The 24,817-nt window shown below is 45.5% G+C and overlaps 1 protein-coding gene across 1 annotated transcript; it reads left to right on the top strand.

The window, feature by feature from the left end:
• Window positions 1-4,233: 4,233 nt before the first annotated feature.
• DUSP1 (dual specificity phosphatase 1) lies at window positions 4,234-7,280 on the top strand. Its single transcript, XM_036884786.2, has 4 exons — window positions 4,234-4,842; window positions 5,118-5,263; window positions 5,611-5,830; window positions 6,258-7,280. The coding sequence occupies exons 1-4, from the start codon at window positions 4,476-4,478 to the stop codon at window positions 6,626-6,628; spliced, it is 1,104 nt and encodes a 367-aa protein (XP_036740681.1). The 5' UTR covers window positions 4,234-4,475; the 3' UTR covers window positions 6,629-7,280.
• Window positions 7,281-24,817: the final 17,537 nt, after the last annotated feature.

The raw sequence follows: 24,817 nt of genomic DNA, 5'->3' as shown, positions 1-24,817 counted from the left end.
AACTTCTGCAGAGGTAAATACTTTAGGCTTTATGAGCCATACGGTGTCACAACTATTCACTTCCAATTGTGGTGTGAAAGCAGCCACAGAGAATAAATAAAATGGGTGTGGTTGTATTCCAATAAAACTTTATGGACACTGAAATTTAAATTCCATACAACCTTCACATGTCACAATTATTATTCTTTTGATTTTTTTCCACCAAACATTAAAAATGTGAAAACCATTCTTAGTTTGTGGGTTGTATAAAGGGAGTGGGTTAGAGTTGGCTCATGGACTGTACTTGACTGACCCCTGAACTATAGTTTACTGATCCCTGAGCACAGTGATCTTCTCGTGATCTTCGTATCAGCCCTACAAGATAGATGCTGCTATTATCCTCATTTTACAGGTGAGGAAACTGATTCTCAGAGAAGCAAACAGATGAGTGGTCAGGCTGGTACTGTGACCCATGCAGTCTACCTCTGTACTTGCTAACTTGCTTTTAACAAGTTACCCTAAATAGAGTAAATATGGTTTACCTTAAACATGGTTGCCCTTTAATATTTTTAACTTTTCTCCTGATTACAACAGTTCCACATTTATGTTGAAAGACTCAAACCATACAGAGCTATAATGAAGAAAATGAAAGTAACCCCGCACTCCAGAGATAAAGGCTTAAGGGTTTGAACACACAGCTCACACAATGCTGACTAGATTTAGAATGTTCTGGACACTGTGTGACTTTGTATAGGTTGCCTAACCTTTCTGGGCCCTTGTCTCTCCAATGAGGGGGCTGGCTGAGATTACGCAGTTCTTTAGCCCTCCCAGGCCTGACCATGGAGCTGCTTGTAAGGATTGTGTAATAGCAACTCGTTCTGTCCTAACTGCTTGGGTGTGGAGGGTGAAGTCACTCCTTGCCAGCCCCTCAGGATGGGCCAAGTGGCTGTTGAGTCTCCCTGGCTGTGGCTCCCCCAAGTCCCAAGAGCTGAGTGATTTCAGAGAGGCAGCAGGGACTCCAGGGCCTGAGTCAGGGGTCCTGGGAGGCTGAGGTTCCTTCCACGGCTGCTGCCAGGGAGCATTCTGCCCAGCAAGCAGAGCTCTAGGCATTGTGGGAGTCAGAGGCTTCAGCCAGTGCTGCCTGAGACAGGACTTAACAGATTGGGGTTCCTAGGTCAGATTCCCCAGGCCCCACACCATCTCTAAGACAGGCCCAGGGTTTGGCTATATGGGATGTATGCCATACACCAGTTGTGTGACCTTGGGCATGTCCCTTCTCTGAGCCTGTTTCCTCGCTTGTAAAGTAAAATGAGGATAATTACCACTTCACAGGATCACTGATTAGTTAATGACATGATAGCTGTTATGCAGCTGGCACAAAGGAGAGGCTTAATTAATGCCCATTTCTGCCTCCTCCTCTTCTGATAGGAAGGCCCAGTGGTGGCAGCTTGGGATATGTGGGGAAAAGAGCCTCATGGAGGGTACCGAGCAAGGGGAGAAGCTGCCATACAGCACAGGGAAGACAGTAAAAGGGCTATGGATTCTGAAAGAGGACATGAAGAACAGTGGGAGCCAGGCCCTCTGCTGAGAGTACCCCCTCTGGGTGTGACCCACCCCAGGCCCTTTCTCACACACAGTCTGGTGTAATCCTAAATGGATATATTCCCAGTTTACAAGTGAGGAAACTGAGGCTTAGAAACATTAAGCCTCTTGCCTAAGGTCACAGAGCAGACAGTAAGCTAGGGTCACTCTCTGTCATCTGTGGGAGTGCCATCGTTTCTCCTCCTGTGACCCCAGGACAGATCCAAAGTCAATTTTGAGGGCAAGGTTTGCACAGGGACTGTAGGTAATGCCAGCACTGGCTACCCAGTTTTCCCACTGCCCCTAGGGATACATGTTATCACATCCATCACAGGAAGGAGGGAGTGCAGGCTCAGTAGGCAAAGTGGCTTACTCAAGGCTGCACATTAAGGGTGGGGAGTCCAGGCCAGGCCTTCTAAATTCAGACCTAACCCCTACCCATCCTGCCTCCAGGTTTATTTTAGGGACATCTAAAATCAGGATGCACCCAGGTCAGAAAAACTGTTTTCTTCCCATTGACCATGCATTGCTTCATGCTCCTTCATGCCCCTCTGCCCACCAGGCCCACAGTTCCAGCCCCTCTGCAGTCACCTTACACCAGTTTATGCTGGGCCTCTCTTTGCCTCCAACTCCTGTCAGAAGCATCATCTCCACCGCCTGGACTTTGGTTTGGGTGGCTACACCTTCACCACCGGACCCCCTGACCCAAACCTTTGTGTTAGTTGGTCTCAAGGAGGGACCTTTTCCTGAACTTGGCCTCACTCCCAACCAGGCCTGCCGTCATCTTGTGGCCGCCTCTCCAGGTTCTGGAGCCAGACCCTGAAACACATAGTGCCATGATGATACAAGACCTGCTTTGCTGGGAAGGGGAAAACCAAGAGATTTCGTGAATCATAATGAGAAGGGGTGAGGCAGGGCCTGGGTTCCTGGTATACTTACCATTCTCTTACTTGGGCCCCAAACTGTCCACAAAGTAGGCAGTTGTAAACCCACTGTACAGATACCGACCTAGGTTCAGTAGGGGAAGAGATTCACCTAGGATCATGCAGCAATTAAAGAAAAGAGCGGTATTCAAGCTATACTCTTTCCAGAAAGGGATAAAGAGGAAAACCCACATAGCTCAGCAGACACCTGACTCCAGGGCCAGACTGTACCACCACCACTGTAATATTTGTATGAAAAAGTTTTCTTTTCAAAAAATGTGGGTAGGGGAAGGTATGAATGCTCTTGGTTTAAAAAAAAAAATGGGGCAGATCAAGTTAGTATGCTGTGAAAAGTCAGCCAGCTGTAACATTTTATGATTCAATGCAAAAAATATGTTGAGTTCCTCAGCTGAGTAAGTAGTATAAACAAAGATTTTTTTTTCAGATACAGGGAGGGTGTGTTGCCATTATCTGAGGACCTCTTTGCTGTCCTCAGCCAATGTTCATCTGAGAGCGGAAACAGCCCTTAAGAAAAAACACTCAGCCCTTAACTTTTCTAGAACTGACGCAGAAAAGTTTTGAACATGTGTGAACACAGAAGCTAGGTGAGGCAAATGCAGAAGTTGCCTCTGGTGATAAAATCTACAAATCAATGACACAGGGTCGTTGAAATCCCCTCCCCACCCTGCTCCCCAGGAGAGGGGAAGAAACCGCAGAATGTTCCTGACTCTGCACTCTGGCCTGGTGGCGCAATGTTTATGTTTGTGTACCTAGCTCCTCAGTGCCGCCTTCCACTGCCCAAAGGACAGTCACTGGGGCTCAGGGCGCGGATGACCGCATGGGGTCTTCCCAAACGTTTGTCCTGGAATCAGCTGAGAACCAGGGCGTAGGGATTGGGGCCCCAGAACCCAGCGCAAAGTAGATGCCGAATCAAAACGTATTTTGGGAACAGAGATGAAGCAACTCCATCTGTGTTAAGTGAACATGACCAGAAACGTGTCTGGTGGCCTCTGGGAGGCGCTGTGGAGCCCGCAGGCGGTCGCATTCCCAAACCCCGCACCCGTCCGTCAATAACGGCACCTTGCGACCCCCATTTGATTTTTTTTTTTTTTTAAGTAACAGGAGAGAAAGTTTGGTAAACAGGAAAACATTTCCCTGAACCACCCCAGTTCTTGGTAGGAACATTTCTCTGGTCAAACTTGTTCACTTTTTCTCCAGCCCTCATTTCAGGCTCCTCTCTGCCTCCCCACCCAAGGACTGCGATGCTGGGTAAATAAAACGCTTCTCCTTGGAACCTCAGTTCCTCCTCCTGTTGATGATGATGAAATGCGAGAGGAGCACACGTGGACGCGAAAGAGCAGGCTGAGCCCCTTTCCGCCCAGGCTGGGGCTGGCGGCGGAGGGGCGCTGCCAGCCTCTAGCATCCCGGGGCTCAGCCTTTGGCTGGCAGCGGGCCCTCCACCTCTCGTCCCCGCTGGGCCCGGAGAGCGGCGCGGGCTGGGTCCCGGGGGGAGCACCAGGCTGAGGCTGGGCGAGTGCTCGGACTCCACGCAGCCCTCAACGAACGGGTCCCGCTCGGAGGACGATGACGTCTTCGCCTCTGGCTCAGCCGGCGCCAAGCTGGGCAGGGCGGTGACGGCATCGACCGGTCACGTGACCACTGTTCAAACAAACAGACCTCCCCTCCCCCAGCGCTACCGCTCGCCCCGCCCCAAAAGAGGCCACATATAAACGCGCTCCCTCGGCCCGAGCTCGCTGCTCAGGACTTTGGAGTTACGGTAGCTACGCGGCCCGGAGGGAAAGTCAGGGGAACAAGGAAGCCGAGGCGGCTGGGGACCCACACGACACACCCCTCGCTCAGTCCAAAAGCAGTTTGGGGTTAGGTGCAAAGGGAGCCAGGGTCGTGCTTTTCCTCGAAAGCCGTCGCCCTCCTTCTATTGCAAGGACAAAAGAACACAAGAGGACTTACACGCTGGGGGCGCTGGGGCCGGCCATGGTCATGGAAATGGGTTCCCTGGACGCCGGAGGCCTGCGTACGCTGCTGCGGGAGCGTGCGGCGCAGTGCCTGCTGCTGGACTGCCGCTCCTTCTTCGCCTTCAACGCCGGCCATATCGCCGGGTCGGTCAACGTGCGCTTCAGCACCATCGTGCGGCGCCGGGCCAAGGGCGCCATGGGCCTGGAGCACATAGTGCCCAACGCCGAGCTGCGCGGCCGCCTGCTGGCCGGCGCCTACCAAGCTGTGGTGCTGCTGGACGACCGCAGCGCCTCCCTGGACTGCGCCAAACGTGACAGCACCCTGGCCCTGGCTGCAGGAGCGCTCTGCCGCGAGGCGCGCGCCGCGCAAGTCCTCTTCCTCAAAGGTACGCGCTCGGGGAAGCTCGAGGGCGGGCTGCAGCTCTCTAGAACCTTGCCAGGGTCCTCTGGCCCTTTGCTCCTGTGGGGCTGCCCCACCTGGAACGTATGGGTGCCCGAGTCGTGTTTTCGGGACTTGTCATTGGCTTTGTTTGGCTCTAAGAACAAAGACTTGCCTGAGCCTCGCCGGATAAACTTCCAGCCCTGGTGGTGGGGGGAGCTGTATGAAAGTGCCCCGTTCCGGAGATACTAATGGAAAGAAAATGTCTCTTTGTGTTCTCAGGAGGATATGAAGCCTTTTCAGCTTCCTGCCCGGAGCTGTGCAGCAAACAGTCGACCCCCACGGGGCTCAGCCTTCCCCTGAATACTAGTGTCCCTGACAGCACCGAATCAGGGTGCAGTTCCTGCAGCACCCCACTCTACGATCAGGTTAGTAGGGGCCCATGCCAGAGGGGAGAAGGAACAGCTGGCAAAGGCCTGGAAGAGCAGCACTATGAGAGTATAGAAAGCGACCTATAACTTTATAACAGAGAGGATACAAGTATTTACCCCCTGTTAAGTGGCCTAATGGAGTCTCTACTTGCTGGCACTGCAGAAATGAACTTAGCTGCCCTGCCCAAGCAAATGGGTTTAGTTCTCTATTTATACGCCAACAGTGCTGAGAACTTCACCCAGTATCTGAAACTGACTTTTCCAGCAGGGATTTTTCTGTGGGTGTAGGCACTGGCATTGACTTTGAGCAACACTTGACAGATGTTGGATGTTTCTGATTTCAGGGTGGCCCAGTGGAGATCCTGCCCTTTCTGTACCTGGGCAGTGCCTACCATGCTTCCCGCAAGGACATGCTGGATGCCTTGGGCATCACGGCCTTGATCAACGTCTCAGCCAATTGTCCCAACCATTTTGAGGGTCACTACCAGTACAAGAGCATCCCCGTGGAAGACAACCACAAGGCAGATATCAGCTCCTGGTTCAATGAGGCAATCGACTTCATAGGTAAATAGAACAGATGCCTGGGACTTCTTTGCCTTGCTCCTCCCATTTTAGCCACTGACCCAACTCTATGGCAAGGATTTGCATGACATTCTTCTGAGCCTTCCTCCAGATGTTAAATAACAGTCTGGTGTGGCCAACATCCCCGCAAAATATGGATTTGATGTTCCACCTAACAAATTAGCAAAACTGAGGCTCAGAAAGTTGAATAGACTTATCCAAGATGAGTCTGCTTAGTGGAGATACCTGGTCTGGGTTTAAATCCTTTGCACACTACCCACACTGCCTCCATGAACAGTGTCTGTGTGGTGGCACGATGTGATGTTGACCATCTCTGGAAGGACACGCATGACCTTTCTTAGACACCCTATCCTGGGGTTGGGGTCATTCTCCTGAGCTCTTGAGTAAGTGGCTGCCCTTTGTTTTCCAGACTCCATCAAGAACGCTGGAGGAAGGGTGTTTGTCCACTGCCAGGCTGGCATTTCCCGGTCAGCCACCATCTGCCTTGCTTACCTCATGAGGACTAACCGAGTCAAGCTGGACGAGGCCTTTGAGTTTGTGAAGCAGAGGAGAAGCATCATCTCCCCCAACTTCAGCTTCATGGGCCAGCTGCTGCAGTTTGAGTCGCAGGTCCTGGCACCACACTGCTCTGCGGAGGCTGGGAGCCCTGCCATGGCTGTGCTGGACCGGGGCACCTCCACCACCACTGTCTTCAATTTCCCTGTTTCCATTCCCGTCCACTCCACGAACAGTGCGTTGAGCTACCTTCAGAGTCCCATCACGACTTCTCCCAGCTGCTGAAAGGCCATGGGAGGTGATCTTCATGACTCACCAGGACTCCGGGCTCCTTGAGGAGAAATGCAGTAACTCCAGGGAGGGGGCTTGTGAGTGCTGGCCCTTATTTATTTAATTTCACCTGAGTTCCACTGGGTTCCTCAGCAGTCATAATGATGACTTAGTGTCAAGATGTTCGCTGAACTTCGCACATTGGGACCAGTATGTGTGGGTACATCAAGTTCCTCTGACAAAAAGGGGCAGAAGAGAAAGGACTCAGTGTGTGAGCCAGTTTCTTTTTGTTTGCCCCTGTTTTTGTAGAAACTCTTCATGCTTGACATACCTACCAGTATTACCATTCCTGACGACACATACATATGAGAGTATACCTTATTTATTTTTGTGTAGGAGGGTCTACCTTCACAAATGTCAATGTCTACCCTAGATGAACCAAATACCTCAATTTTTGTGTTTTGAGTACTGTAATTTCCTGTAAATATATCCTAAGCAGGTTGTTATCAGCACTGATGGAAAACACCAGTGTTTTTTTTTTTTTAGTTGCCAACAGTTGTATGTTTATTTATGACCGGAAATAATATATTTCTTCTTCTAAGAAGACATTTTGTTACATAAGGATGACTTTTTTATACAACAGAATAAATTATAGCATTTCTATTGAAATCTCAATGTTCTGTTTCTTGGGCAGCCCCACCTGATTCCTTTCCCATCAGTGAAATAGGAGAATCTGGACCAGGACCTCCAGATGTATGTTGGGATTTGATCTCATTCCTTGGTGCCCCTCAGATCCCACAAGATGACTGGGTTGCAACAGATGTAGTGAAGTGTGATCTATCATGGAAAATCAGGTGTTGGAGCTGAACTCATTGTATTGGATCCAGGTGTCCCCCCATGTATCCCTACCGTGCCACCCACGGACCTCAAGTGTCCCCAGATTCAAAGCTAGGGAAAAATTACCATTTGCTTGAGTTGCCTTTTCATTTAATACCTTCCTCAGTTAAAAAAAAAAACAACTCCCTCCTCTCTCAGCTGTGCTAAAGTTACAAGGATGATGGTTTTCCAAAACATTTGACATAAACGTGTCCTGCATGCAAGGCAGTGTGTGCAACCTGCCCCTAAAACTATATTTTGCAAACAAAGATGCTGAGACCCAGCATAGCTAAGTGGCAGGGTGGGGAAATTGGGCCTCGCTTCTATGTAGTTTCCTAATTCTGTGTGCTTTGTACTTTATCACTTGCCTCTCACGTGGTTTCTTTTTTCCTTTGAAAAGCCCTTTATTTTTATGAAAAGAATCCAAGCAGTATAAGCAACTACAATGTAGAGAAATCACCTGAAATTCCCAACCCTAGCCTAACCATTAACTGGAGTTCATCCACATTGGCATCTCTGCATATATACACAGCATTTTTGGTGGCTGTTCCTTCAGGTCACTTGCTGCTCTGATTTCATAATTTTGTTGAAGATAGGCAAGTAAATCTGACTCGTTCTAGGGCAATATTCTGGATTTTTACTCTCTAGCCAAACAGGCTGAAATAGGATATAACTGACTACCAACCTATAACCCATCTATAATGTTGAATTAAATAACAGTGAAGCTCTTGGGTTACTTACTGGCACCTTAGTTCCTGTCCCCTTTACTTGTTTCTGACAAAATGTTATAGGAAGCAGACAAGGAAACATCTTACTTGGCCTCCAGTAGTACCCTGAGCAGTGGTCTTGGTCCAGTTCTGTCATTCAAGACGTTCAAGGCCTTGACAGAATCAATGTCCTTGACATTTCCCCACTGGTTCATCAGCTGCCAGCTGACATCCAGGGCCTGAAAGATCCCTGTGTTCTAAGTTCTAAGAACTTACCCTGGGCTGGCAAGCTTGTTCCCTTGCCTGGGCTTCCAAGTGTAAGTATGTTCATGCCTTTCAAAACAAATCGTATCCATTGTTTTTATCAAACCCTAGAAATTTACTATTACAAACATCTCCCTTCGTGGAAATGTACTAGCGACTTCGAGACCATGGCAGATGCCATGGCTGACTTCCCCGTGGGTTTGGGCCATCACTTTCTGCTTGGCAGGCACTGGCTGAACCAAAATTAATCTCCACTATGATCCACTCAGTGGAAAAATACAGCTGCTGCTTAAAGGAACCGCCAGCATAAACAATTCACTCACTTCTCCCAGTGCAAGCTGCTCCACCTCCAGCCAGCCCTGGGGAACAGGGATGATAACCCTCATTTCCCATGTATCTCAGTCTTTAGGGCCTCTAGAAAAGGTCACTTCTGGCTCAAGACTATTTTCTTAGACAAGAAAAAGGTACCTCATAATGAAAAGAAAGATGCTTAAACTATTAAAATATTTCTCAGTGGGAGACTGGAATAGAGACAATTGTTTAATACTGATAATGCGGTAATAATAGCTTAAATTTTAGAGCTAGCACAATGTGTCAGCCACTGTACTAACGTCTTTGCACATCTCACTAAACCCTAATAGCAACACCCATTTTAGAGAGGAAGAAATTGAGGCTCAGAAAGGTGAAGCAGCATGCGTAAGGTCATACAGAAAGTAAACAGCATTGCAGAGATTGGAACCTGGGTCTGAAAGGAGACTGGGACCGAAGTCCTAATTCAGTCCCAAAGACAGCTTGAGGGAATAGGGAAAAGATGATTATTGTAATCAACCATACATCACCATGGTTTTACCATATAACTTTGTAGTGGAAAAACTACTTATCCCTTTGGGGCTCAGTTTTTTAAATCTGTAAATGAAGATAATAAAACCTGCCTCATGTGTGAGAAATAGGAAACAGGCTCATGAATGTAGAGCTCCTGTCAGGTAGTGGGGCTCTGGAAGAACATTAATATCCCTTTCCTCATTGCTAAGGACCTCTGGCAGTTCTCTGGTGTCAGTTTCCCACCCTTAAAACGACCAGCTTCCATTGGATCTAATAGGTAAAGTTCCTCCCAGTCCTCTAATTCTAGAACTAGAAAATGCATCAATGGTACTTTATGCTTTCCTGTGGTTTCCAGGCACCCATTATTGCACTGGGATATTGCCAACCCCAGATGCCTCCATTGCATCCTCTCCTTTCCTTGGCATTTTGCAAATAGCAGCTTATTTACCTCGGACTTGCAGCCTCCGGCGTCCTTTCCCTTCCCTCCCTCCGCAGCCCGTGGAGAATGACATCATGGTGTGTACACCTTTAAGATTATATAAATGTGTGGTTTTTACAGTGGCCTCCATCCCCATGGTAACGCGGAGGAGTTTCCCTTTTGTGAGGAAAGCTGTTATGTCACTTCCTGCTGCTGACAAATCAGTTTAAGAGATTAAGATGAAGGGGGGCGAGGGGCGGGAGGCGGCTTTTGAGAACTGCTGGTTGCGGTGGTTTCTGGTTGCCATACACAGAGGCAAACAAAGCCGAGGCCACGCGGGGTAGCCCCGCCCAGCGCCAGCCCCGAGCTCCGGCTTCCCACACCTCACTCGGCCGGCGGGTGGATCCAGGTCACCCTAGGCTGGTTTTCTCCGCAGGTGGCTTTCTGGGGAGCAGGTGGGAGGGCTGCCCACCTCTGCGGACTTTCTGGGGCTCTGTAGGGCAAGGCTGTTGGAGACCAGCCGCCGGGTCTCGTGGATCCTCTGCTGCCCTGTGCAGCTCAGGAGGTAGCTTTGTCCTCCCAGGACGAAAGGGTATGCAGGTTACCAGAACCACAGCAGACAAAACTGTGCTAAGAAAAAGACCTTAAAACCACCTTTTTCTTGACTGTGGTTTTTTAAGCTAAGCACCGGGCCCACTCATTCATTCATTCATCCATTCAGTATTTGTTGATTCTCCATAGGCTCAGGGATACTTTGGTGCAAGACAAAGTTCCATCTCTCAAGCAGCTAACAAGGTATATAACAATGTATAAATGAGATAAGGATGAAGGCTATGAAAGTGGGAGAATAAAAGGGGAGGCTCTCCTTTAGATTTTGGTGGTCAGGGAGGCCTCTCTGAGGGGTGACTAAGCGAAGACCTGAATGATAGTTGCCCATTTAAGAGGCAAGCTGGGAAGAGGGTTTCAGGCAGGAAAGACCTGGGGTTTGAGAGGGATCTTCATGGACTGGTAGATAGAGCACCTGACTTGAGTCAGCTAGACCACTTATTAGTTATGTGACTTACTGTGGGTAAGTTACCAAACTCTTTAAACCTCAATTTCCTATCTATAATAAGGGTTCCATATGCCAGACCTTCAAAGAGTCTTTAAGGATTCAATGAAAGGCAATCACCACTGGGAACCTGAGAGAGGCTTTGGAAAGGTTCGTTGTCCTCTCATGACTGAGCTGGTTGCCATCTGTCCCCATTCTGTCACTTGAGTAGCAGCACCCCTCCTGAGTGCCCTGGTGAAGGCAAACAGGGAAGTGGGTGTCTCGCTCCATCCTGACAAACACTCTGCGCCCGCACTCAGGCGGAGCTGTCCTCTGGGCCATCACAGCTTTGTTTGGTGATGGCCTTTGCTTGAAAACCACCAGCCCTAGCCCATTGAACCTTCTAGGCCTCAGTTTTCTCATCTATGAAAAGCTCCTGAATATCCTCCTTTCCCACCTAACCGCTGGCCCTGAGCCCTCTCCTCGTCGAGGCCTCCGAAGGCTCTCGAATCTCTGGGGTTTGTTCGGCCTGGTTCAGAGACAGGAAAGGAAACAGATGCTTTCCAGGAAGGGGCAGCAAGGGGTCTTGGACTTTTGAAAGGTGAGTTGACATGATGGAGATGTGACTAGTCCCTATGGAAATGGGTTCCCCACAATGTCCTGCAGGGGTATCACAGACTCCTGGCCCCATTGCCTGCCCTTTTCCCCAACCCCAGGCAATCCTCTGCCATGGACCACACTGCAAAATTTGATTTTAAAAGCTTCATCAAGGCTGACACCAATGGACATGTGAGGTTGGCTGCCTCCATCTGTGTTCTTTGTGCCTTCATTCATGTATTCGTTCACTCAGTAAAAAATATTACGTACCTTTGGTTTACAAAACACTCAATAGTTACTTCTCTCCAGCCCTTACTCATTCTCTTCTGAGATGTGTGAACTTGTGTACATGCTCCAGACCAGACTCACTTTGGCACGTAATTGAAGGTCTTCCAAGATGGAACCACTGCCTTCATTTCCAGTTTCATTCTCCCTATCCCCACTATTGTTCTTCATGTGTGTTTAGACCTGTAGTTCTCATAATACAGTCTGCTCTCTCTTGCTACCCTTACCTCTGCTCATGCTGTTTCTCTGCTTGAATGACCTCTCACTGCTCAAAAGAGCACCAAATCCGTGAAGACTTCTTTAACTTTTGAGACTTCCTTGTCTGTGCATCAGTGTCCTGAGAATATATAGCTTCATCCCACTGCTGGAGCCCAAGGGTCATAACCCAACCAACCCTGGGCCAGGCAGGTCCCTTAATTAAGCACTGGGCCACTGGGAACTGTTGTGACCTGGGAAGTTCATGCTGGTAAGGAAGCTATGAACCAATGTGGATATGCAGGCCCAGTGTTACGATAAGTTCCTAATTTTTTTTTTTTTTTTAGTTTTTTTTTTTTTTTTTTTTTTTTTTTTTTAATAATTATTTTTTATTGAAGGGTAGTTGACACACAGTATTACATTACATGAGTTTCAAGTGTACAACACAGTGGTAGAACATTTATATACATAATTCTAGGTTCCAGCTATCACCCTACCAGGCTGTTACAATATCTTGACTATATTCCTTATGCTATACCTTACATCCCGGTTACTTATTATTTTACCATTGGAAGTGTGTACTTTTTTTTTTTTTTTTTTTTTGTGAGGGCATCTCTCATATTTATTGATCAAATGGTTGTTAACGACAATAAAATTCTGTATAGGGGAGTCAATGCTCAATGCACAATCATTATTCCACCCCAAGCCTAACTTTTGTCAGTCTCCAATCTTCTGAGGCATAACAAACAAGTTTTTACATGTAGAACAAATTCTTACATAATGAATAAGTTACATAGTGAACAGTGCAAGGGCAGTCATCACAGAAACTTTCGGTTTTGCTCATGCATTATGAACTATAAACAGTCAGTTCAAATATGAATACTCATTTGGTTTTTATACTTGATTTATATGTGGATACCACATTTCTCTCTTTATTATTATTATTTTTAATAAAATGCTGAAGTGGTAGGTAGATACAAGATAAAGGTAGAAAACATAGTTTAGTGTTGTAAGAGAGCCCATGTAGATGATCAGGTGTGTGCCTGTAGACTATGTGTTAATCCAAGCTAGACCAGGGCAATAAAACATCCACGTATGCAGAAGATTTCTCTCAGAATGGGGGGGTGAGGTTCTAAGCCTCACCTCTGTTGATCCCCAATTTCTCACCTGATGGCCCCCCTGCGACTGTGCCTGTCTTAGGTTGTTCCTCCCTTGAGGAATCTTACCCGTCTCTGGCTAACCAGTCATCTTCCGGGGCCATACAGGGAAATGTGAAGTTGGTAAGTGAGAGAGAAGCCTTATTGTTTGAAAAAGTTAGCTTTTTACTTCTTTGCATATTTATGCCCTGTGGCTTCTATGCCCAGCATTTGTCTTGAGGTATCTTTACCACTTGGAAGAATTATGATACTCGGTAAATTTGATATGAGGCACGAATTCTATTTAAGGGTTGTAATTAGGAAGGAAGAAGAAAAGCTATAGAAGTAGCAGGCGGAAGAAAACATGGGAAGATTGATTATTTCTTTGATATATCTTCTTGTAGAGTAACTTCAGCATGTATAGGTTTTAAGCTACTACTTAAATTGCACACACACATTAACATAATAGGAGTATAGTTACATAACCAAAGCATATCTGTAATTACCAGCCATCTGCAGTGAAACCAAGAAAACCAGTTAGGCACCTTAGGCATTTGTGAAAACTTATCTATGATATGGTGGATATTGTCCAAATGAACTTGAACAGTCTGAGAGAAATCAGACACATTAAAACAACCCATTCCTGGGGACTGTTCACACGCCATATGTTCTTTTAACAATAAATAGTTTGTAGTTGTAAGACTTTGGAGCGCTACAATTTGCACTTCTCCAAATTCTTGGTTGAGTTCCAACAGTATAGATCCAGTCCAATTTTGTTGTTTTACTGTATGTACAGGCCAGCTTAGATATCTCCTTCCTCATTCCCATGGCAAGTCCAGGAACTGGTGGGATGAGTGCATCTACAGCTGTAGCAGTGCGTGGATCTTTGTTGGGGTTTTTTGATGATCATCTTCTGGCATGAGTCTTCCAGAGAGTGCAGATGTTGGAAGTTCTTTTTCATATCGTATCTTAGTTCATTTTCGGGGTAGCCCAATTAGGCTTTGATCCTCTGTATAAACACAAACAGACCCTTTGCCTACACTTTTATATGCCCTTTATACCCTTGTGTAGAACTCGTTGGAGGTTACCACACAGGAACTGCCCTTTTTTTTTTTTGCTATCACTAATCTACACTTACATGACGAATATTATATTTACTAGGCTCTCCCCTATACCAGGTCTCCCCTATAAACCCCTTTACAGTCACTGTCCATCAGCATAGCAAAATGTTGTAGAATCACTACTTGCCTTCTCTGTGTTGTACAGCCCTCCCTTTTCTCCTACCCCCCCATGCATGTTAATCTTGATACCCCCCTACTTCTCCCCCCCTTATCCCTCCCTACCCACCCATCCTCCCCAGTCCCTTTCCCTTTGGTACCTGTTAGTCCATTCTTGAGTTCTGTGATTCTGCTGCTGTTTTGTTCCTTCAGTTTTTCCTTTGTTCTTATATTCCACAGATAAGTGAAATCATTTGGTATTTCTCTTTCTCCGCTTGGCTTGTTTCACTGAGCATAATACCCTCCAGCTCCATCCATGTTGCTGCAAATGATTGGATTTGCCCTTTTCTTATAGCTGAGTAGTATTCCATTGTGTATATGTACCACATCTTCTTTATCCATTCATCTATTGATGGACATTTAGGTTGCTTCCAATTCTTGGCTATTGTAAATAGTGCTGCAATAAACATAGGGGTGCATCTGTCTTTCTCAAACTTGATTGCTGCATTCTTAGGGTAAATTCCTAGGTGTGGAATTCCTGGGTCAAATGGTAAGTCTGTTTTGAGCATTTTGATGTACCTCCATACTGCTTTCCACAATGGTTGAACTAACTTACATTCCCACCAGCAGTGTAGGAGGGTTCCCCTTTCTCCACAGCCTCGCCAACATTTGTTGTTGTTTGTCTTTTGGATGGCAGCCATCCTTACTGGTGTGAGGTGATACCTCATTGTAGTTTTAATTTGCATTTCTCTGATAATTAGCGATGTGGAGCATCTTTTCATGTGTCTGTTGGCCATCTGTATTTCTTTTTTGGAGAACTGTCTGTTCAGTTCCTCTGCCCATTTTTTAATTGGGTTATTTGTTTTTTGTTTGTTGAGGCGTGAGAGCTCCTTATATATTCTGGACGTCAAGCCTTTATCGGATGTGTCATTTTCAAAGATATTCTCCCATACTGTAGGGATCCTTCTTGTTCTATTGATGGTGTCTTTTGCTGTACAGAAGTTTTTCAGCTTAATATAGTCCCACTTACTCATTTTTGCTGTTGTTTTCCTTGCCCGGGGAGATATGTTCAAGAAGAGGTCACTCATGTTTATGTCTAAGAGGTTTTTGCCTATGTTTTCTTCCAAGAGTTTAATGGTTTCATGGCTTACATTCAGGTCTTTGATCCATTTTGAGTTTACTTTTGTATATGGGGTTAGACAATGGTCCAGTTTCATTCTCCTACATGTAGCTGTCCAGTTTTGCCAGCACCACCTGTTGAAGAGACTGTCATTTCGCCATTGTATGTCCATGGCTCCTTTATCAAATATTAATTGACCATATATGTCTGGGTTAATGTCTGGATTCTCTAGTCTGTTCCATTGGTCTGTGGCTCTGCTCTTGTGCCAGTACCAAATTGTCTTGATTACTATGGCTTTATAGTAGAGCTTGAAGTTGGGGAGTGAGATCCCCCCTACTTTATTCTTCTTTCTCAGGATTGCTTTGGCTATTCGGGGTCTTTGGTGTTTCCATATGAATTTTTGAATTATTTGTTCCAGTTCATTGAAGAATGTTGCTGGTAGTTTCATAGGGATTGCATCAAATCTGTATATTGCTTTGGGCAGGATGGCCATTTTAACGATATTAATTCTTCCTAGCCACGAGCATGGGATGAGTTTCCATCTGTTAGTGTCCCCTTTAATTTCTCTTAAGAGTGACTTGTAGTTTTCAGAGTATAAGTCTTTCACTTCTTTGGTTAGGTTTATTCCTAGGTATTTTATTTTTTTTGATGCAATTGTGAATGGAGTTGTTTTCCTGATTTCTCTCTCTGTTGGTTCATTGTTAGTATATAGGAAAGCCACAGATTTCTGTGTGTTGATTTTGTATCCTGCAACTTTGCTGTATTCCGATATCAGTTCTAGTAGTTTTGGGGTGGAGTCTTTAGGGTTTTTTATGTACAGTATCATGTCATCTGCAAATAGTGACAGTTTAACTTCTTCTTTACCAATCTGGATTCCTTGTATTTCTTTATTTTGTCTGATTGCCGTGGCTAGGACCTCCAGTACTATGTTAAATAACAGTGGAGAGAGTGGGCATCCCTGTCTAGTTCCCGATCTCAGAGGAAATGCTTTCAGCTTCTCGCTGTTCAATATAATGTTGGCTGTGGGTTTATCATAGATGGCCTTTATTATGTTGAGGTACTTGCCCTCTATTCCCATTTTGCTGAGAGTTTTTAACATGAATGGATGTTGAACTTTGTCAAATGCTTTTTCAGCATCTATGGAGATGATCATGTGGTTTTTGTCTTTCTTTTTGTTGATGTGGTGGATGATGTTGATGGACTTTCGAATGTTGTACCATCCTTGCATCCCTGGGATGAATCCCACTTGGTCATGGTGTATGATCCTTTTGATGTATTTTTGAATTCGGTTTGCTAATATTTTGTTGAGTATTTTTGCATCTACGTTCATCAGGGATATTGGTCTGTAGTTTTCTTTTTTGGTGGGGTCTTTGCCTGGTTTTGGTATTAGGGTGATGTTAGCTTCATAGAATGAGTTTGGGAGTATCCCCTCCTCCTCTATTTTTTGGAAAACTTTAAGGAGAATGGGTATTATGTCTTCCCTGTATGTCTGATAAAATTCCGAGGTAAATCCATCTGGCCCGGGGGTTTTGTTCTTTGGTAGTTTTTTGATTACCTCTTCAATTTCGTTGCTGGTAATTGGTCTGTTTAGATTTTCTGTTTCTTCCTGGGTCAATCTTGGAAGGTTATATTTTTCTAGGAAGTTGTCCATTTCTCCTAGGTTTCCCAGCTTGTTAGCATATAGGTTTTCATAGTATTCTCCAATAATTCTTTCATTTCCGTGGGGTCCGTCGTGATTTTTCCTTTCTCGTTTCTGATACTGTTGATTTGTGTTGATTCTCTTTTCTTCTTAATAAGTCTGGCTAGAGGCTTATCTATTTTGTTTATTTTCTCGCAGAACCAGCTCTTGGTTTCATTGATTTTTGCTATTGTTTTATTCTTCTCAATTTTATTTATTTCTTCTCTGATCTTTATTATGTCCCTCCTTCTGCTGACCTTAGGCCTCATCTGTTCTTCTTTTTCCAATTTCGATAATTGTGACATTAGACCCTTCATTTGGGATTGCTCTTCCTTTTTTAAATATGCTTGGATTGCTATATACTTTCCTCTTAAGACTGCTTTTGCTGTGTCCCACAGAAGTTGGGGCTTAGTGTTGTTGTTGTCATTTGTTTCCATATATTGCTGGATCTCCATTTTGATTTGGTCATTGATCCATTGATTATTTAGGAGCGTGTTGTTAAGCCTCCATGTGTTTGTGAGCCTCTTTGCTTTCTTTGTACAGTTTATTTCTAGTTTTATGCCTTTGTGGTCTGAAAAGTTGGTTGGTAGGATTTCAATCTTTTGGAATTTTCTGAGGCTCTTTTTGTGGCCTAGTATGTGGTCTATTCTGGAGAATGTTCCATGTGCACTTGAGAAGAATGTATATCCCGCTGCTTTTGGATGTAGAGTTCTATAGATGTCTATTAGGTCCATCTGCTCTACTGTGTTGTTCAGTGCTTCCGTGTCCTTACTTATTTTCTGCCCAGTGGATCTATCCTTTGGGGTGAGTGGTGTGTTGAAGTCTCCTAGAATGAATGCATTGCAGTCTATATCCCCCTTTAGTTCTGTTAGTATTTGTTTCACATATGCTGGTGCTCCTGTGTTGGGTGCATATATATTTAGAATGGTTATATCCTCTTGTTGGACTGAGCCCTTTATCATTATGTAGTGTCCTTCTTTATCTCTTGTTACTTTCTTTGTTTTGAAGTCTATTTTGTCTGATATTAGTACTGCAACCCCTGCTTTCTTCTCACTGTTGTTTGCTTGAAATATGTTTTTCCATCCCTTGACTTTTAGTCTGTACATGTCTTTGGGTTTGAGGTGAGTTTCTTGTAAGCAGCATATAGATGGGTCTTGCTTTTTTATCCATTCTGTTACTCTGTGTCTTTTGATTGGTGCATTCAACCCATTAACATTTAGGGTGACTATTGAAAGATATGTACTTATTGCCATTGCAGGCTTTAAATTCGTGGTTACCAAAGGTTCAAGGTTAGCCTCTTTAGTATCTTACTGCCTAACTTAGCTCGCTTATTGAGCTGTTATATACACTGTCTGGAGATTCTTTTCTTCTCTCCCTTCTTGTTCCTCCTCCTCGATTCTTCATATGTTGGGTGTTTTGTGCTGTGCTCTTTCTAGGAGTGCTCCCATCTAGAGCAGTCCCTGTAAGATGTTCTGTAGAGGTGGTTTGTGGGAAGCAAATTCCCTCAGCTTTTGTTTGTCTGGGAATTGTTTAATCCCACCGTCATATTTGAATGATAGTCGTGCTGGATACAGTATCCTTGGTTCAAGGCCCTTCTGTTTCATTGTATTAAATATATCATGCCATTCTCTTCTTGCCTGTAGGGTTTCTGTTGAGAAATCTGACGTTAGCCTGATGGGTTTCCCTTTATAGGTGACCTTTTTCTCTCTAGCTGCCTTTAACACTCTTTCCTTGTCCTTGATCTTTGCCATTTTAATTATTATGTGTCTTGGTGTTGCCCTTCTTGGATCCTTTCTGTTGGGGGTTCTGTGTATTTCCGTGGTCTGTTTGATTACTTCCTCCCCCAGTGTGGGGAAGTTTTCAGCAATTATTTCTTCTAAGATACTTTCCATCTCTTTGCCTCTCTCTTCTTCTTCTGGGACCCCTATAATACGGATATTGCTCCTTTTAGATTGGTCACACAGTTCTCTTAATATTGTTTCATTCCTGGAGATCCTTTTGTCTCTCTCTATGTCAGCTTCTATGCGTTCCTGTTCTCTGATTTCAATTCCATCAATGGCCTCTTGCATTCTATCCATTCTGCTTATAAACCCTTCCAGAGTTTGTTTCATTTCTGCGATCTCCTTTCTGGCATCTGTGATCTCTTTCCGGACTTCATCCCATTTTTCTTGCGTATTTCTCTGCATCTCTGTCAGCATGTTTATGATTCTTATTTTGAATTCTTTGTCAGGAAGACTGGTTAGGTCTGTCTCCTTCTCTGGTGTTGTCTCTGTGATCTTTGTCTGCCTGTAGCTTTGCCTTTTCATGGTGATAGGAATAGTCTGCAGAACTGGGACGAGTGACGGCTGGAAGGACTTCCTTTCTTGTTGGTTTGTGGCCCTCCTCTCCTGGGAGAACAGCGGCCTCTAGTGGCTTGTGCTGCGCAGCTGCGCGCAGACAGGGTTTCTGCTTCCTGCCCGGCTGCTATGGAGTTAATCTCCGCTGTTGCTGTGGGCGTGGCCTGGCTCGGGCAGCTACTCCAAAATGGTGGAGTCGCGTTGGAGCAGGAGCTGCTGGGAGGCTATTTATCTCCGTAAGGGGCCTCCCTGCTCCCTGCAGCCCAGGGGTTAGGGTGCCCAGAGATCCCGGATTCCCTACCTCTGGATTAAGTGACCCGCCCTGCCCCTTTAAGACTTCCAAAAAGCACCCGCCAAAACAAAACAACGACCCCCAAAAAAAAAACAAGAAAAAAAATTTTTTTAATTAAAAAAAAAAAAAATTTTTAATTAAAAAAAAAAAAAGGTGGTCGTTCGTTTTTCTTTATTCTCCGGTGCCAGCCTCAGGCCTCTGCTCACCGGTCTTTCTGCCCTGTTTCCCTAATATTGGGGTCCCTGTCCCTTTAAGACTTCCAAAAAGCGCTCGCCAAAACAAAGCAGCAAAAAAGCAAAAAAAAAAAAAATGGTCGCGCGCTTTTCTTATGTCCTCTGTCGCCCAGCCTCCAGTGCCTGCTCACTGTTCTTGCTGCCCTGTTTTCCCAGTATCGAGGGCCCTGCACTCTGGCCCGGATGGCTGAGGCTGGGTGCTCGGCAGTCCTGGGCTCCGTCTCCCTCCCGCTCTGCCTGCTCTTCTCCCGCTGGGAGCTGGGGGGAGGGGCGCTCGGCTCCCGCGGGGCCGGGGCTTGTATCTTACCCCCTTCGCGAGGCGCTGGGTTCTCTCAGGTGCGGATGTGGTCTGGATATTGTCCTGTGTCCTCTGGTCTTTATTCTAGGAAGGGTTGTCTTTGTTATATTTTCATAGATATATGTTGTTTTGGGAGGAGATTTCCGCTGCTCTACTCACGCCGCCATCTTCCGCCCCACCCCGATAAGTTCCTAATTTTAAAAGAAACCAAAAATTTGTATTTTTTGTAAAATACCTGGATTTCAGATACTTTGTATAGACCAAACCATCAGCAGACTGGACCTAGCCCATCGCCTATGAGTGTGCAACTGCTGCTAGCCATCTGTTTGTGAATCTCTCAAGGTAAGAGCCCTCCCTTATCTTCTCTCTAGGCCCCTGGGACTTAGCCCAGGGCTTAGTGAGTAGCAGGTACTTATACACATTTTTTGAATTAAGGAGTTAGTGGCAGTCATTTATCCCCTACTGTCCTACAGTCTAGACAGTAAATGTTAGAATAATACAAAGAAAATTCTGAGATTTTATTCCAAATGCCTGGGACAAAACCAATAGATGATGAATATCTTCACGACTTTGGGTGGATTACTTCTTTCAAAGCCTTTTTAGAGATTTTACATCTCTAAAAAGAGAGTGATCAAAGTATCTGCTTCACATGGTAGTTATCAAGATTAAATGAAATAATGTGCAGAAAGTGTTTTGTATAGTACTTGAACACGGCAAACAATTTATGTTAACTATTTTAACTGTCATTTTCATCATCACCAGAAAAAGACAAAAAAAAAGGAAATAAATATATTTTGACAGCTCTGAAAATTTAACCTCTAGCCTAGACTTCTAACTGCATGCATGCTGCATCGCCCCTAGCCTCCTTGACATATCCATCTGTTGATCAAACAGATTCTCAAATTTGGCAGTACCAAAAACAAACCTTTTATTTACCCCCAAACTAGCCCCTGTGGTCTCCCCACCTTGTTAATGGCCACGGCCACTTCATTCTTCCATTGGTGCAAGTCAAAGCTTTGGAGACATCCCTGACTACTCCCATTTTCTCATAACCTGTATCTAATTAATCAGTATTTTGAGACAGGTCCATTTTCAAAACACAGCCGTTTAAAAATATACCTACTTCTCATCACTTCCAAAATGACTCTCTGGCCCAGCCCCCACCACATGTTGCCTAGTGACTGCACAGCCTCCGAGCTGTTCTCCCTGCTTTGGCACTACCCCTCTTAGTCTCTTCTTGATTAGATGCCAAAGCTCTCCTTTCAGCTTTGCATGTAGTGCACATCTTATGATGATAAATTCTCTCAGTTGTTGCTTCCCTACAAATGTTTTTGCTTACTTCAACTATTGAAAAATGTTTTTGCTGGGCAAAGAATTCTAGTTTCAACCTTATTTTTTTAACTACTTTGGGAGTACATTCCAATGTCTGCTGCCTTTCACTGTTTCTTTTGAGAAGCCAGTTTATGGGCTTATTATTGTCCCTCTGAGGGTAATCTATCTTTTTTCTCCGGTTGCTTTATAATATTTTGTCTTTTTTTTTTTTAAAGCAGTTTTATCATACTGTCTCTGTAGTTTTCTTCCTAGTTAATTGCTTGTGATTTGTGGTGGTTCTGAATCTGTGGCTTGATGGATTTCATTAGTCTTGGAAAATTCTGTTGTTATTTCTTCAATACTTTGAATATTTAACTTAGTTATTTTAATGTCTGTGACCAATAACTATCTGGATCCTCTTGTGTTTATAGCTATTGCCTATTGTTTCTATTTTTTAAAATCATGTTTTATTCCCTCACTTGCCTGGCTGTTTTTGTTGTCAGGCACTGTGTATGAAAAATTTTAGAGATCATTTGAGAGTTAAGGTGGTGTTACCATCTTCCCGAGGGGGTTTCCTTTATTGCAAGTGGCTAGGGACCTAGGATTCCCAGACCACCTTAATGTAACCAGAGACTGAGATGGCTTGAGAAGACTTGAACCTGGACTTGTATCCATTTGGGGTTTCAACTAAAAGCTTGGGTGATTTACTACCACTTACCCCCCACCAGGCTGAATTACTTTTTTGGTACTATGCAAAAATCCCTGAGTATACTAGATTCCCCCTTGGTGTTCCCTGAACTCTATTTGCCTATTAGATTCATGAGTCTTTTAAAAGCTCTGCTAAAGTTCTTAGCTTTTTAGCTTCCTCTTTCAAATTGGCAGGTACCCTTTGGGGAAAAGAGGCCCCAAAGTGTTATGCTCATCGCTCTGAGCATTCATCTTCTCTGTCTTGATCCCACAATTCCTCACTACTCTTTTAGTGACTAGATGTCTTCACATTGAAATATTTTTAAATGTTTAGTCCAGCCTTCTTAGTCTTCATCAGTAGGGTGGTTCTGAATTATGTGCTCTGCCGTGACTAGAAGGGAATTAGGTTTTTTAAAACCCAGAGTGGAACTTCTAACACAGGTCATTTTTCTCCTCTATTCCAAACCCTCCCATGGCTCCAATCTCACTCATAATAAAAGGCCAAGTCCTTACAAAGGCTCTAAGACCTGCCGACCTGCCACGACTTGTCTTGCCAATATGTCTCTGACCACATCTTCGGGCACTGTTGCCCGTCACTCATCTCCTGTGGCCAAGCTGGCCTCATCCCTCTTTCCGGCATGGGTGAACTTTACCCATGTTCACTCTTTCTTCAGGGACCTGTGCTCCTCCCTCCACCGAGACGGGTCTTCCTTCAGATCTCAGCAGGGCTGGCTCACCCATTTCCTTCAGCTCTCTGTTCAGCAGCATCTCATCAGTGGGCCATTCCCTGACCACCACCCCCATTTAAAGTAGCAACTAGCCTGACCCAACACTGGCATCCCCTTCTTTGCTTTTTTCCTCTCATCATAGCACTTATCACCACCTAATATTTATTTATATGTGTATGATCTATCTCCCAACTAGAATGCGAGGCCTTGAGGGCAGGCACTTTGTCTGTCTTGTTCACTGGAACAGCGCCCGACATATTGTGGGTGCTCAATAAGTGTGATGAACACATGAAAGAATTCTGAAGGCTCTGGACAATTCTCCTTCTTTCTGGGTGGGTCCTAGGCCCAAGCTAGGGGAAGTGATTCTTTTCTGCTTAACCAACCTCTTTCCCCTCCACATGAGGCAATTTCCCATGGAGACTTTCCAGTAACACACAGTTGTGTGCAAATGAAATACAGTATATAAAAGCACTTTGTAAGCAGGAAGCAACATGAGGGGCCTAGCCATTTAAGACCTGCTATCCTGGGGTTCTAGTATTAGGTTCAGGGATATGATTCTGGAAAGATGATGGTGGGAAAACCTACTCAGGGACTTCACTCTGAGCCCCATCCTCCCACCACTTCCCCCTATATTTCCTCCCTCCCATCTGAAGCAGAATTCCCCATGGCGTGTGCTTCTAATGAGGAGAATGGGGTAGTGGGTGATTCATAGGGAAGTCTGTAGGGCTGCTTGGGGCATATGACTCACAGCTTCTCATCCATTAGGAGGATTAGATATCCACAATGAATCTTCTGGAAATGTCTCTTGTGATCACTGGGGATTCTCCCCAGCAGGACTCTCAACAGCACCTTCTTGACACCTGTCACTCTGTGTAGTTGTGTATCTGTTGCTCAGTAAGTACAGATGGAGGGAAAAAAGGAAGGGAGGCAAGGAGCAAAACGGGGGAGGAGGGAGGGAGACTCAGGAGAGGGCATCTGCCTTCCCCACCGACTGTGAGCCATGGAGGGCAGATCCTGCCCTTTTCGTTTCTGTGTCCTCAGCATGCAGGGCAAGGCTTGACATACATACAGCTGGGGAAGTGGGTGGTTGAATAAATGAAGAAATATTTGAGGGGGTCTTGATGGACTTCATTCTAGGATTTTGCCAACCTTGACAGAGCCTCGAGGCAGTGGTGGGTGGGGGGTTGTCAGTGCCAGCCAGGTTGGGATTTGGTATCCATGGTGGATGGCGTCAGAGACGCCAAGGCAGATGGTTGTGGTGGCCACAGGTGCACTAGTTCCACAGCCCCTACTGAGCTTTACCTGGTGTTGGGCCCTGCACCAGGCACTGGATGCCAGGAGTGGAGAAGGCATGATCCCTGACCATGGGCTGTCCTAACAGGTGGCGGACACTGATGGGTGGGCCCAAGATTGTAGCGCAATGGTCCAGGAGTCACGAGCAGGCATGGGCAGGGGGAACAGGTGGGAGATGAGGAAGAAGTGGGTGGAGGGGAGAACAAGGAGGGAAAGCTTTCTGTAAGGGATAACCCTTGAGCTCAGAAGTCTAGTGACACAGCACAGAAAGGACCCCGTCCTCAGCATGACGAGGTATGATCTGAAGTCAATTTACATTAATAGGTTTGTTGTTCAGTAGATTTTATGGAGGGAAGAATGGCCCAGGGCTTGTCCCAGGACTGACCTATTTGTCCTAGAAGTTAATTCCCAAGAGCCCTCATGAGAGTTGCTGCACTTGTCCTATTCCTATGCAGAATGGACCGGAGACCTGTGCCTCCTATGATGGGCATTTCAAAGCAGAGGCACTGCAGTGCCTTGAGTGAGGCCAAGGAGACAACCGCCAGGGAAGAACGACTGAGGAGCGCTGCTTAAACTACAGCCCCAGCTTCCTCTCCATATTCTCATTGGATGAATTATTTAGTCTGTTCTGTCACTGCAGGCAGAGGAAGGGTCTGCTGTAAGATATGCTGGCCACCCTCC

This window comes from Manis pentadactyla, chromosome 2 (assembly GCF_030020395.1).
Source record: "Manis pentadactyla isolate mManPen7 chromosome 2, mManPen7.hap1, whole genome shotgun sequence".
Lineage (NCBI taxonomy): Eukaryota > Metazoa > Chordata > Mammalia > Pholidota > Manidae > Manis > Manis pentadactyla.
Note: the sequence above shows the minus strand (reverse complement) of the source record. Positions and strands in the feature narration are given on the sequence as shown.

What these genes read in the sequence shown, in the direction of transcription:
- DUSP1 (XM_036884786.2), top strand. Translation starts at nt 4,476, where the DNA reads ATGGTCATGGAAATGGGTTCCCTGGACGCCGGAGGCCTGCGTACGCTG. An exon ending in GCAAGTCCTCTTCCTCAAAG is followed by an intron (nt 4,843 to 5,117) that starts GTACGCGCTCGG and finishes TTGTGTTCTCAG; the next exon opens with GAGGATATGAAGCCTTTTCA. An exon ending in GCACCCCACTCTACGATCAG is followed by an intron (nt 5,264 to 5,610) that starts GTTAGTAGGGGC and finishes TTCTGATTTCAG; the next exon opens with GGTGGCCCAGTGGAGATCCT.